Source organism: Nyctereutes procyonoides, unplaced genomic scaffold, assembly GCF_905146905.1.
Source record: "Nyctereutes procyonoides isolate TBG_1078 unplaced genomic scaffold, NYPRO_anot_genome, whole genome shotgun sequence".
NCBI classification, from domain to species: domain Eukaryota; kingdom Metazoa; phylum Chordata; class Mammalia; order Carnivora; family Canidae; genus Nyctereutes; species Nyctereutes procyonoides.
This window is the reverse complement of record NW_026575036.1, coordinates 3,097,888-3,113,429: the sequence shown is the minus strand read 5'-3', so window position 1 is coordinate 3,113,429 and position 15,542 is coordinate 3,097,888. Positions and strand designations below refer to the sequence as shown.

Genomic DNA, 15,542 nt, shown 5'->3' with positions numbered 1-15,542 from the left:
AATAGTCCTCCACCTCCCCCAATTAAGCCAGTTTATGCTTTAGGAACTAGGAAGCTGTTATACCGGTGAGAAATTAGGTGAGAAAAATTAGGTTCACCTAAATTAGGCTCAGAAATTAAATTTCTGTTAAGAAAATTAGGCTTTAGAAATATAGAGATTCAGACTTCTATTTTTACCTTTACAACTAATATTCTTTTTTTTTTTTAGAGAGAGATTTTATTTATTTATTCATGAGAGACACACACACACACACACACACACACAGAGAAAGAGAGAAGCAGAAACACAGGCAGAGGGAGAAGCAGGTTCCATGCAGGGAGCCTGACGCGGAACTCGATCCTGGGACTCCAGGATCATGCCCTGGGCTGAAGGCAGGTGCTAAACTGCTGAGCCACCCAGGGATCCGCTACAACTAATCTTTTACAATTTTAATAGCTTTATTGAGATGTAATTCAAATACCATACAATTCAAGTGTATAATTCAATGGTTTTTTCATGTTCCCAGAGTTGTGTAACTATAACCATAAAAAGAAACTTAATATTCACTAGCAGTCAACCCCCTTTTCTCCCAACCTATTCTAGACCTAGGAAATCACTAATCTATTTTCTATATCTACAGATTTGCCTATTCTGGACATTTCTTATAAGTGGAATCATAAAATATGTGTTCTTTTGTGACTGGCTTCTTTCATTTAGCATGTTTTCCAGGTTTAGTCATGTTGTAACATGTATTATTATTTATTCCTGTTTATTATCGAATGATAGCACACTGTATGGATAGATCACATTTATCTATTCTTTAGTTGATGGCTACTTGGGTTGTTTCTCCTTTTTTGCTGTTGTGAATACTGCTGCTCTGAATATTCGTGTATGAGTTTTTGATTGAACATGTATTTTATCTGGGTATATATTTAAGAGTAGAATTGTTGGGTCATACAGTAACTCAATGTTTAATATTTAACTGAACTGAACTGAAAATTATTTTCCAAAGTGGTTGCACCATTTTACATTCCCACCAGCAATGCATGAGTCTTGCAATTTCTCCATATCCTTGCCAACACTTGTTATTATTTGTCTTTTTGATTATAACTATCTTAATGAGTGTGAAATGGTATCTCATTGTGGTAGAAAAAGAGAACCCCTTCACCTCCTTTTTCATCCCAGAAGTTTTGGAAAGTACCTAATTTTAACATAAACTTAAGTAAATCAGTTTGAAAAGTGCTTTGTGTCACTCTCTCTCCCACATTTCTTCTTCTGTCTGGACCTTGAAAAAGAATCCAGAATAGAACTGGGCTCCACAATTCTTCTCTGATTCTAGAGATTGCAGACTTTATTCATGGCATCAGTGAACTGATGCTATCAAGACAGTTTTAAAATAACTCTTCTTGGCTCTATTAATATAAAATAGAAGCCAAGGAAGAGCTGTTTCCCCAAACCAGAGCCAGCTTCCATATTTATTCCCACATGTTTCTCTGTAACTAAAAGAAGACATCATTACTCCATCCCCAACTGCATCCCTGTATGTTTTATTCTGAGAGAAGACCTAGAGAATATACAAGGGATAGGTTTTTCCCTCTTATTCTTATCATTATCATTGACATGTTATACACCTACTGTAAGTGGGGCGTTTTGTATAAAAGATACAGTCTCAATTATTAAAGACTTTTTTTTGAGAGGGGTAAGGAGTATTTTATTCTTCTCTGTTTATTTTGTTATTTTTGTAAGAGTAACTAAATTCTTCATTTAAGAAACTATGACCATTAATTATACTTCCAGTTTAATACAGAAGATGCAATTATAGCTTAGATATGTTTAAAATTTATATTCAGTTTACATTTATATAAATTTATTATCTATAGCTATTGAAATTGGGAACAAGAATAATTATTGAATTAATTATAGTCCTATTTTTTTCCTCTTCAAATTTCTCTCATTAGTAATATCATGCTTGTTATGCAATTCTTACCTAGAAGTCAGAAGTCCAAGTGCCTCCAAAGGGCAAGAAAATTGCCATCTTCTCAAAATGGTATGTATTTCTGAAACAGTTCTTTCATCCCATCCAGGAGCACTACCCAGAACCAAAGGAAGGGAGCAGTTTTCATTATTGCAGTAGAAGCGATAAAACCATAAGTACCTTTTCTTTTCCTCAGAGAGTCTGCAAAATCAGAGTGGAAACTGTAAGTTATTGGAGTTTGCTATACTAACAAATGTTATAGTACAAAATCTGACTCAGTTCTTTGAATTTCATTTTAGTTCACTTTGGAAAACAAGTCTTTTATTTCTTGAAACAATTTGATAGGTTATTTTATTGTCTTTTTCCTATTCATTCTTTTATAGAAAAATAAAGTTCAGTTCAGATAATTGACATTTATTTTTTCTTCCTCTCATTCTTGCCATTTTTTTTTTTTAAAGGCTATTTTGGTTAACAGAATCTCTGTCTCCTTTAGGGCAGAGCAAGTTTTATTTGAATCCCACATGTACTACTTAGGACAGAGATAATCGAAAATTTACTCTTACTTTCTTTATAAATTAATTTAGACTCAAGTGGGCTTGTGAAGAAATGACATATTTTAAAGGCAATATTCCTTCATCTCATAGGGAGTTTCATCAGAGTTCAGAAAACTCTACACTAAACTTCAAAAGATCTCATTTATCCTTGGATTTGGGCTTTAAATGCTCATATTTAGCTGGAAGTTTAGAGTTAAAATGCCAGTGAACAGGATTTCTGTAAATGCCCAAGTGATTCCCCCTGGAGAATGGTTCCAAACAGAAGACTGAAATCTAGGACTAGGGCCATTGACTTGCTGACAGTTTATCATGTTTTGCTCACACTCCAGCAGAAGCATTCAGAACCACAGTTCAACTGGAGGACAGCATTTCTCACATGACAATGACAGCTTTTGAACACGGTCTCCTCCAAACTGACAGTGTTGCTTAGCTGAAATTAGCTAAAACTTGAGAAAGATAATGAGAAATATTAAAATATTTTAAAGATTAATATTTCTTTGCATTTTCCAAAGCCATCTTTATCTACAAAATGGAAGGGTTGGATTATAGAGATTTTTTAAAGTATGTTTGGGCCCCTGTCCTATTTTGTCACTACCTTCCCCCCCGCTGAAAGTCCTCAGAAGAAAAAGTTCCATAATAAAATTATTATTATTACTAAGCCAAGTTATTTTGTTCTGATTAAATTCCTTTTTCCCCAATATTGACAAGATATGTTTCTTTTACTTTCTTTTAGTGAAGCATACATAATTAACATCAAAAGGAATGCACACATTCAGTTCAATACATTTTAACAAATGCATATACTGAATAAAAACTACACTCCTTTCAAGATAAAAGTTTTCTCATGCAAACAGAGATAAACACTGGCAGGATTTCTTTCACTCTCTATTACTATTATCTATTTTAGAACTTGATGTAAATGGAATCAGAGAATAAATACTTTTATTTATAATTCCTTTCACTCAGAAATTTGACTATAATATAGGTGTGTGGGTGTGTCTGTGTGCTTGTTTGGGAGTTGCTAAGTTTCTTATATCTTTATAAGTAAAGTTATTTGGGTTGAAGTTTAAAACAAATTTGTGAAATTTTGACTATTAGCACTTTTTTTTTTTGGCTTTGATCTTTCTCTCTACTCCTGTGTGTCCAATACACATATTGTCAGTATTGTCTGACAGGTTACAGAGATCTATCACAATTTTTATGATTATGTCTTTCTGTACTTAAACATGGTGTATTTTTTATTGCCCTCTCTTCAAGCTCATTGTTGTTTCTTTATTATGCAATCTACTAAGCCATTCCTGGGATTTTTAGAAAATTTAGATATTGTGTTTTTCAGCTTTTAAATTTCCAATTTTATTTACTGAGACTTCATTTGTTCACTCATATACATTTTTTTTTGTAAAACCACGCATGTCTTTATGATAGTTGTATTAAAATAATAATCTGCTAGTTTAAATATATTTGGATTTGTTTCTGTTAACTGCTTCTCCTATTCTGGGCTATGGTTATATATTCCTGAGTCTTCCTATATCTAACAGTTATTGATTGTATGTTAAATATTTAAGATGCTACACTGTCTGCACTTTGCCATCTTTTGGGTGTTGAAGGTTTCATTTTTTAGTAGGCAGTTTAAATACTAGCAGATCAGCTTTAGCCTTTTGAGGTTTGTTTTTATGATATGTTAGGTTGGGCCTAGCATAGTCGTTAATCTTGGACTACAGAACACTTATTCTTAGTATGCATCTTTCTGGTTTCTTTGTTGAATGGTTGGGGTGTTCTGGGATCTTCTATAATTCTTACTGGTTAGTATTTCTTTTTTTTTTTTAAGATTTTTATTTATCTATTCATGAGAGACAGAGACAGAGACGAGAAATAGGCAGAGGGAGAAGCAGGCTCCATGCAGAGAGCCCGATGTGGGACTCTAGCCGGGGTCTCCAGGATCAGGCCCTGGGCTGAAGGCAGTGCTAAACCAGGGAGCCACCTGGGTTGCCCACTGGCTAATATTTCTATGCCTTCCAGCATTGTGCAATCTTTGGAATCTACATTCATTTCACACCTCCCTGTGGTGGCTCTTTTGTAGGCCTTACAAAATTTTTACCTGCTCATGAGTAACTTAGTACTTAGTTATGTATTTCTGTAGCTCCTGTCCTTCTGTACTGTTATGGTCTAGAAATTCCAGCTGCCTCAGCATCATTAAACTCTGATCTTTGCTCATTTTTTTTTTAAATCTCAGCAAGACTACTTTGATAATCTTCTTTGATTATACCTCCCAGAGCCATGATGTAGAAAGTGCCTCCAGGCTAAAAGCCACTTTATTCATGAGTTCACCTCAAACCCCATCCAATTTCTGAAAGCAGTTGTTTCATATATATTTTTCTTGTATCATATTCCTTTACGTCAGGAGGATTAGTCGAGTAATAAGTGCCTGTCATAGTTAGAAATGGAAGCATTAATTTCTTTCAAAACATGTTTTTCTATCTTTTATCCTGGAATATTCTTCAAATTAGAAACATTCTTTTAGCTGTTATCAAGAACATATATTTTTAAAATTTTTACAAATACTATATGTACATTTTTATTGAATCTCTTTGAGTCTGAATTTCCTGACTCTGATTACATTTGAGAAATTTAAAAAGAATAATTGTCACTGTCTAAATGACAGAGTGTAGTATTCTGAAACAAGTTAATCTGATGTTTTTGAAGTTAATCTGATTCTAACACAAATTTTATCACATTGAAGGCCATTCTTCATCTTTTTCACAATCCAGAATGAAATTCTACTGTACTGAGCTTAATAATTGTATTGGAGTAAATGAAACAGAGGAAAATTCTGCTTGTTTTATGTATAAATTATTCATTTAAATAGAAACTGAGGTCTAAAACAAGTTGGGATTCATTGGGGTAAACTTAAAAAAACAAACTTCTAATTTTTTTTTTTAAGATTTTATTTATTTATTCATAGAGCTGCAGAGAGAGAGAGAGGCAGAGACACAGGCAGAGGGAGAAGCAGGCTCCATGCAGGGAGCCTGACATGGGACTCGCTCCAGGGTCTCCAGATCACACCCTGGGCTGCAGGCGGCGCTAAACCTCTGCGCCACCAGGGCTGCCCACAAACTTCTAATATTTAAAGGAAGTTACTATCCTAATTTGTTGCTTTTGAACTTTCTTGTTTGAATATACTTAAAATTTCAAAGCATGGCATCATCTTCATATTTAAAAAAACATTACAATATGTTAGTCTGATATGTGACATACTTGTTAAATCTAATGTTTCATATTTTTGAGTAAATAATAGAAATAGAGTAAGAAATGCTTCACCTAATAGTCTAATATCTCCTAGTAGTCTAATATAACAATGGATTATCAAAATGTGTCATGAAGACTATGAGTATTCTTGTTCCATCATTTACAATCCTTAAGGCAACTTTTTATATCAAATTTTACATGAAGGAGCTTTATTCATTATAACATATATTTTAATGTATTATTTATCAGCACAGTGTACAATACTGAAAATATAGTGACAAATAAGATAGATGGGTTCCCTGCTCTCCCAATTCTTACAAATTTATGAGGAAGAAAAGAAAAAAAAACACATTAACGAACAAGAGGATAATAGATTGTGTTATGTGTGATATTAAAAGGTAATAAGATAGAGAGTAAAGAGAAAAACTTAATTAGAGTAGTCAAAGAAAGCTTCTTCGAGAAGACCACAATTTAGTGAAGACCCGATCTACAGGATAAGATGATTCAGTTATGTGATGAACTGAAGAAGGAGTATTTCAGTTAGAGGGAACACCAAATGAAAAAGTCTTGAGATAGGAGAGGGATCAGAACAATTGAAGTATAAAAAGGAGACTGATTCATTGGCTTGAAGTGAATGAGGAAAAGAGTATTGCAAGGTGAAATTAGAGATTACCCAAAACAAAACTCTTGATCATACTCAACACCTCAGTCTGAAATGACCCAAATTTATTTCTTCTCCAGAAAATGATTCTAACATCTGCCTATTTAATCATTTCAAAACTTTGGATTCTCCATTGACTTCACTTGGTTTCTTGTTTCTCAGTTGGCTTATCCTCTTGTTACTATTAATCAAGTCACGTCTTCTCAATTTCCAAAATAGATCTCCCAAATCCAGACATTCCCCCAATATCTATTGCCATCCCCCTAGTTTTAGCCAACATGACCTCTTGCTTAAAAAGTCACATCAACCGTCTTGCATACAGCTTTCATTCTTACTTTCTCAACTTGTGGTCCAAGGTATCACTCAAAAAGAGTATTTAGATCACATGACTCTCCTGTTCAAAGTATTTAAAAAATTTGTTATTTTTGGAATAAAAGGCTTTATCACATTTTATATCTTCTCACAGTATACACATAAAAACTTATTTCCAGGGATCCCTGGGTGGCGCAGCGGTTTGGCGCCTGCCTTTGGCCCAGGGCGCGATCCTGGAGACCCGGGATCAAATCCCACATCGGGCTCCTGGTGCATGGAGCCTGCTTCTCCCTCTGCCTATGTCTCTGCCTCTCTCTCTCTCTCTCTCTCTCTCTCTCTCTCTGTGAGACTATAATAAATAAAACAAAATTTAAAAAAATTAAAAGAAAAAAAACTTATTTCCATAGCTTTATTCTTTTGCATGCATTAATGAGCACAATGAGCTATGGCTTAGATATTACCAAGGAGAAAGTACCAATATCACTAATTCTTTTATAGTTCTTCCTGGGATTTTATTTTATTTTTCAGAGAATTTGACAAAATTTAAATACTCCTTAGTCACTAACTTAATGCTAATAAAACATTATTTATAAATTTTCTTTTTAAATCTGCCATGAAAATTAAATTTTGATTTTTCCTATTTACTAAAACAACTTTTACTCGGTTGAAGGATGGTTGAGCAATGGTTTATCACTGTTAAATGCTGATATACATCTAATCAGTCTCTGTTGTACTGAACTGAATGATTTCCAACATTTTTATTTGTCCTTTGACTGAAGTTAAAGTTGCTAAAAGCAATGGGGAAAATCTTTAAAACCATACAAAATTACTAATTTAGCTCCTAAACATTAATTGATCATCCAGCAGGTGTGACTTCAGGTAACAAAAGGAGTTTTATTGAAAGGTTCACTCTTCAAAGATATTGGTGCTTCCAGTATGACTGATCACCTCAAAACCAACACGACCTGGGTCACTTACAGTAAGGGAGACTGTTTCTGTGAAAGTCTGGCAATATGTTTTAAACACTCTTTTGGTGGTTCTTCAAGATTACTTCTATTTTCTTCAGAATCAGATTTCATATACTCCAACTCAGTAGCTGGAAAATCAATCTGAAATAAAGAAGTGATTTCCCATGTATTGAATGCCTCAAAATACACCATTAATTTAATATTCTCTAAGGTTTGTAGAAACGAAAGGAAAATTCCTGTTTTCTGTGTTTTACAAAAAATAATTTATAAAAGAATCATTTGGATTGGAGCACCTGGGTGGCTCAGTTGGTTAGGCATGCAACTCTTCATTTGGGTCAGGGTTGTGGGATTGAGTCCTGCATCAATCAGGCTCTATGCTCAGCACAGAGTCTGCTTCAGATTCTCTCTCTCTTTCTCTTTCTGCCCCTCCCCCCACTTGTGCACCTGTGCATGCACATTCTCTCTCAAATAAATAAATAAATAAAATCTTTAAGAAAAAAAGAATCATTAGGGTTTGGACTTGGTATTTAAATATACATGGCATTTAGCAATTCCTCATTTAGATACATGGTATAAATTAATCTGTAATGTCTGAGGAAAAGAGAAAAAATAACATGACATTTTATAAATTTAAATATTTGTTTAATGCTGAAATTATATCCTTTCTACAGTTCAGTATTAAAATTTCTTTGAATTATTATTATTTTTAAAAGATTTTATTTATTTATTCATGAGACACACACAGAGAGAGAGAGAGAGAGAGAGAGAGAGAGAGAGAGAGAGAGAGAGGCAGAGACACAGGCAGAGGGAGAAGCAGGCTCCATGCAGGAAACCCGATGTGGGACTCCATCCCGGAACTCCAGGATCATGCCCTGGGCTGAAGGCAGGCGCTAAACCACTGAGCCACCCAGGGATCCCTTATTTGTATTATTAAATGATAAAAATTGTAGATGGTAATTACACTTTTCTCATGTAAATACCTGAGAAAATAAAGAGTTACTCTGTTTGTTTCTATTTCAGGAAGTTTACAGGGTGGTGAACCACTCTGTATACATGAAATTTCTGGTAAAAATCTGTTTAAGTGTATAACCAAATACAGAATTTTTGCTCTTGCTCTGTAGTTCAGATTTATAGACAGAGCTAGTATTCAGGCCTCCTTTTTTTTTTTTTTTTTTTTTTCAGAATGTGCTTTCCATTAAATCATGTTTCAGTAATAACCCGATTCTAGTAAATTTGAAAATCAGTTAACAAAATATATAGTTTCAAACTATGTAAATGAGCTAGATATTTTAGTGCCCCATATGTGTGTTTAAAGTTATAATATACATTTTTTCATATTAAAAAACCTAAATAATTTTTCTCTGCTGACCTATGTTGGTTTGGGGTCTCATAGAAAATTTAGAACACTATAAGGTGGATTGTGTGAGTTACAACTTGAAATACAGTTGAATTTATTTGGGTTATTTTTTTTTAAGATTTTATTTATTTATTCTTGAGAGACACAGAGAGAGACACACACACAGGCAGAGAGAGAAGCAGGCTCCACGCAGGGAACCTGATGTGGGACTTGACCCCGGGACTCCAGGATCACACCCTGGGCCGAAGGTAGGCGCTAAACCGCTGAGCCACCAGGGATCCCCTATTTGGGTTATTTAGTGGAAAAATGTTTTGGCAATTTCATAACCTCTAAAATTTGTCACATTCATTTTTGTAATTTTTGTTATAGTGTACCATTTATTAGTCCAATATGAAAAAAGAACTAAATCATAGAAAAAGCAACATTATAATAAATTTTGCCTCTTCACACAAAGATTAATTTTGGTCCCTTAGGGAGAAGTAACTCCAGTATTAGCAAGAGTAGCTACAAGTTACTCTTTGTATGCTCAAATGTTTTTAAGCACACGAAACAAAAATAGTAGAAATGGTATTTGATGAGTTAGTTCAACATTATGTTGGTTTTTTTTTGCTTTATTTATTTATTTATTTTTTTTAATAAATTAATTTTTATTGGTGTTCAATTTACCAACATACAGAATAACACCCAGTGCTCATCCCGTCAAGTGTCCCCCTCCGTGCCCGTCACCCATTCACCCCCACCCCCCGCCCTCCTCCCCTTCCACCACCCCTAGTTCATTTCCCAGAGTTAGAAGTCTTTATGTTCTGTCTCCCTTTCTGATATCTCCCACACATTTCTTCTCCCTTCCCTTATATTCCCCTTCACTATTATTCATAAGCAAAGAGCAGGGTGGATGAGTAAACTAAAGCTACTGGATGAGAATATAGAAGTATCCCTGTGTACAAATATATAATAAATTATTTGATATATTTCACTTATGAATTTTTAATTTCTGATATATGAATGTGGCCCTATACAGATTGCATTATCTCATATATTATTACTGATTCCTGACCCATTGATAGAAAATATTAGAATTTCTCCCAAAGCCTCTTATTCTAAGTTTTTCAAAGAAGTGAAGTTCCCCCAAAGTATATGGTATTATATTTGCTCTAGAATTTTTTTGAGTATCATGCATTATGGTAGATATAAAAAGTATCCATCACTTTCAGAGAACTTAAAGCCTAATTAAGGAGCAAAGATATACATTAACAATTAAAGTATGGTTATGGTACAATATATATACATAGCACCCCAAAGTTGGCTTCAAGTCAGTAATGGCAAATGTGATTCTGGTTTTCTCCTTCTATGATCGTGACTAACCAAGCCTGGCTTTGGTCTCAAAAATATTTTTAATAGAGTGTTCCAGGAGATCTCCTCAGATGTCTCCATTGTATATGTCATGACATCTATTTATTATATTACATTCCTGTCTCAAGCATTGAGGATTCCTGATTTTAAGAACAACAAAATTATGAGGCTCTTTCCTCTGGCATACAGGATAATATTCAAACCTGATTATCCTACCCTCTAATTCATACCTCCTTATATGTCTGGATATTGACTTCTTGTGTTCCATTTATGCCTCTTACTTCATTTCATCTCCTCATCCTTCTCCATTTACACTTGACCACCATGGTTCTTACTATGACTTCATGACTTGGAATTCCACGAGAAAGCTTCTCTGAATATCCACAGTGTCCATGACCTACAAACATGCCCATAGGTACCCATGGGCCCAGGTTTGGGCCCTCATGATTCTGTCAACTTGTTCAGAGAACTACCCCCTGGACTGTAGATGTCTTTTGGATATTATAGGGCATGTGAGTGTTAGACCATAAGTACTATAGTGGTTCAGGGGAAGGAAGAATGCCTACCAACTGGATGGCAATTATGGTGAGTCCTAAGGAAGGAACTGTAAAAAAGGGATCCATAAGACAGTTCAGGTGTGATGGAAAAGAAAAACAAAAAACAACAACATCTGCAACATTAATTAGGATACAAAATGTAGTATGTTCTAAGGACTTGGTATCAATAAGACTTGCTTGCCCTAAGATTGTTGATAATAGAGAGTAAATATATAATAAAATGTTAGGTAAAGTAAAATACTTTGGGTGAGTAACTATAAACTGGTTTAAGAAGAAGGCCACTTACATAAAATGAAGAATCAAGCACTCTAGAATCTGGATTCCAATAATTGCAATAAAGTGCTAGGTTGATAAATATCTGTAAGTTGGGCTATTGTAGTGATCAGAGGTATGGACACATAGCACTGATTTTACAAATATTATATTTCAGGTACTATGCTAAATATTGAGGATAAAATACACAATGCCTTCAGAAATCAAAAAGTCAATGGGCAAAAAGCCAGTGAGAAGGAAATATAATGTCCATGTGTTGACAAAAATCTTATTGGTTATTATGTGAACACAGAGGAATGGCACTTAACCCTGCTTTGGATGGAAAGAGAGGACAGCTGATGGGAGAGATTTCTAGAGGAGGGTCTGTGGATCCTAAAAGATGAATATTAATTACACCAAGTCAGAGAAGAGGTAGGTAGTGGATGGTAAAAGGAAGAGGGAGGGCACACTGCAAGCAGGAAAGTGTTTGTTAATGCACATAAGGTAAAAGCAGGACAGTACATGTCAGAAACTACATTTTCAAAGTTGCTGGAGCTTGAAGTGTCAGATAAGGAGTGGTAAGAGAAACAATGGGAGGGGAGTCATGCTGTAGAGCATGACCTTAATTCTCTAGGTAGTGCTGAGTTATTGAAGAGTGTAAATAGAAGAGAGGCAGGTTCAAATTTAAGTTTTAGAAGGATCACACTTATGGATTTTGGATTGGAGAATGACAAAACTAAAGGCAAGAAAGCCAGCTAAACTGTTGTTCCTAGGAGGGAATTTCTGAACTAGGGCATATATGGCAAATTGAAAGGATACACTTGGGGAACATACGGGAGATAAATTGGGAGGATATACTACAGACTGAATATGGGTAGGGATAAAGTGGGAGGAGGCAAATGAAACAAGTAGGTGTATATGGGGCAAATTAACAGACATAAATAATTCAGAGGGTGAAAGCAGTTTGGAGAGAAAGGTGAGCTCAGTTTGGGATATGTTTTCTTTGAAGCTGTCTATAGAATATTCAGGTGGGAGTTTCAGCAGGTATGTGGCTATATTTGTCTGAAGCTTGTAGTGTGAAGAATCTGAACTAGAAATATATTAAGAAGTGGACCTGGATAGATACTGTGAATAAAACCTTAAAAATGAACGAGATCTAGCAATTCTAGTGCTAGATATGTGTGTGTGTGTGTGTGTGTGTGTATACACATCTCCAAGATAAATGAAAACATATGTCCACACACAAACTTGTATACAAATGGTCACAGCAGTGCCATTCTTAATAGCCAAAAGGTAGAAACAATCTAAATGCATATCAGCTAGTGATAAGAAAAAAAAAGTGTAGTATATATCCATGCAATATAATTCAACAATAAGAAAGAAATGAATACTGATACATGCTACAATGTAGATGAACTTTTTGAAACATGATGCTAAGTGAAAGAAACCAGTCACAAAAAAACCCAAACATTTTATGATTTGATCTATATGAAATATGTAGAATTGGTGAGTCTATAGAGACAGAAAGTAGATTAATAGTTTTTTAGAGTTGGGGAAAATGGGGGAACAGGAGGTGATAGCTAGAGGATATGGTATTTCTATTTGAAGTGATGCTACAACATTGATGTTGGTAGTAATTGTAAACATCTTTAAATAAACTTTAAAAAAGCCCCAAAACAATGAATTGCACACTTTAAATGGGAAGGCTGAATGGTATGTAAATTCTATCTTAACAAAGCTTTTTAAGAAATTCTCCCAGGGAGAGTATATATACTGAGAATAGCAATGGGCAGCAGATGGAAACTTTGAGAACTGTCAACAGGGAGAACTAGCAGAAGGGAAGACTAGGAAGAAAACAGAGAAAGAATAATGAGAGAAGAATGTTCTGTAATGGGGAAGAGAGAGTGCCAAAAGTTGCAGAGACAGATAGTATAAAGAGAACTAAAACCACCAATGGATAGAGCAACTAGGAATAACAAGCCAAAATACAGTGAATTTAGACATGAATGGGGAGGTGGGGAGGTAGAGGAGTATAGATTATTACTAAAACTCTGCTCTTAGTTCTTAAATTGTGATAGAACCACTCTACTAGGTTGTATACAGAGACAGGGAAGAAGTTGAGGGAGATCCAAGTTAATGGAATCATGTAATAATGTGTCCCCATTTCTGAACTCAGATCTACTTCATTCCATCCATTGCTTCTGGTCAGCATTTCAGCCACAGAAACTGAAAAGAAGGGGGGTACTTAAAGGATTCAGGTTCTGTGATATATTATATCCCTTCTCATACTTGGGTAGCTACCATGGGGCAGTAACTGCCTAAAGACAACTGGAAAAGTACAGTTCTGAAAGAAGCTGGACAGAAATAGTGGAACCCTTTCATTCTATAGAGGTGACAATACTTTTGGTGACTTGTTCAAGGTCATAAAGTTTTCTGTTAAAAAGCTAAGAGTATAATCCAGATTTTCTAACTCTGATGCTGATGTCTTTCCCTGAGACACATCTTAACACCTTAACACAAATACTGTTTGCAGAACTTGTTAATTTCCTCACTATAATCTTTAGGCTGAAAGATTCTGCTCTAAATTTAGCTGTATAGGGCAGTCCAGGTGGCTCAGCAGTTTAGTGCCGCCTTCAGCCCAGGGCCTGATCCTGGAGACCCGGGATCGAGTCCAGCGTTGGGCACCCTGCATGGAGACTGCTTCTCCCTCTGCCTGTGTCTCTGCTTCTCTTGTCTCTCATGAATAAATAAAATCTTTTAAAAAATTAGCTGTATATAATTAGAGTGATATTGGTTATTAAGGGTTTTAACTTCAATACCCTAATAATTCCTACTTTATTCTGTATATTTTATCACCAATTAAAAATATCCTGAGAAATTTCCTTTTATGACTATACCATTTGAAATTATTTTGTAAAAATTAGATTTAACTTTTTCATATTGTTGAATGATTTACATGTTCCCCCCCCTTTTTTATAAGATAAATTTGGTTATACCTCCAGATGTCTAGTTGGAAATCTATGCTGCTATTGAATACTTGAAATTAATCCTCAGATTCCACTTGCCAGGATCTGTGTTCTAAAGGAACTATTCCTCTCATCCGAGAAGGATCATCTGATAATGTCCCTTACTTCTTCCACCCTCATCACTGCAGATAAAGACCTCTCAAATCATAACTTCATATCCTCAAAGCTCTGTCAATGGTCACACTCAGAAGATTCTCATTAAGCTGAGGTAGTATGTATCTGGCAAGCAATAGTCTGCTAAAAACTCCCTTTGTCTTTTTTTTTTTAATTTTATTTATTGACAGATCACAAGTGGGGGGTGGAGGGGTAGAAGGAGAAAGAGACTCTCAAGTGGACTCCATGCTGAGCAAAGAGAGTCCAACTCAGAACTCGATCTTATGACCCTGAAATCATGACCTAAGCCAATGTTAAGAGTCAGATGTTTAACCGAGTGAGCCACCCAGGTGCTCCTGCATTTGTCCTCTTAAAGAAAGGCAGTTGTTCTTTTACAATGGAACATCTGCTAAATAATAAGTGTCTATGATGCTGTGCCAAGATGGAAGCTGAACAAACACTCTTTTTCATCATTATGTCCATGAATTAGAACTAGATCTTTGATTGTTCGGTGAGGGCTTCCTCCTTTGCAATATAAGCCATGTTTTATTGGTATTATTTTTCTCTTCCACTTTGAACATCTTGCTAAATTTTGTCCCTTGCTCCAAATTTGGAAACTTAAGAACTTAGAGACTCCACTAGCTTTCTCTAGAGCAGCTGTGTTCAACTGAGGGCAGTTTTATCCCTAGAGAACATCTGACAATATCTAGAAGCATTTTTTGATTGTCAGAACTAAGCAGGTGCTACTGGCTCCTCGTAGGTAAAAGCCAAAGATGATGCTAAATATTCCAGAATGCATAACACAGCCCCTCCAATAGTTTACCTGGTCCAAAATGTCATTAATGTTGAGGTTGAGAAATCCAGTTCTAGAGAGTGCTGCCCAGATAGCAATTCCCTATAGAGTTTTTCCGTATAGAGATGGAAAGTTCGTATTTCCTGCCTTTGCATATGTGGGAGGGGTCATGCCTCATATATCTGACCAATATGATCACTTATAATCAACACACAAGGAGGACTCAATAAGGACCAAAGCCTGGAATCATTAGCCACCTTTATTAATGATTACAAATCACAGAGAAAAGAAAAAATGTTGGATGGATTTTGTTTGCAGTTTCTCTTCCTCCTAGACCTAATTGCTAGTCATATAGGAAATGTACTAGGTTTGAAAGATTTAAAGGAAACATGATACATGCAGAGGCAGATATAAGATAC

General features: G+C 35.2%; 1 protein-coding gene across 8 annotated transcripts in view; it reads right to left on the bottom strand.

Moving 5' to 3' along the window:
- PIK3C2G (phosphatidylinositol-4-phosphate 3-kinase catalytic subunit type 2 gamma) overlaps positions 1-15,542 on the bottom strand; it is a 355,918-nt gene that overhangs the window by 207,105 nt on the left and 133,271 nt on the right. For all 8 annotated transcript variants that reach the window (XR_008663575.1, XM_055318866.1, XM_055318867.1 and 5 more), the window contains 2 exons: positions 7,706-7,836; positions 1,967-2,155 (listed from right to left, as the gene is read on the bottom strand). Coding sequence is in view for 7 of the 8 variants with exons in the window: in XM_055318866.1 (XP_055174841.1) it covers positions 1,967-2,155; positions 7,706-7,836 (320 nt within the window). In the remaining variant the exon portion in view is untranslated. The remainder of the gene's footprint in view (positions 1-1,966; positions 2,156-7,705; positions 7,837-15,542) is intronic.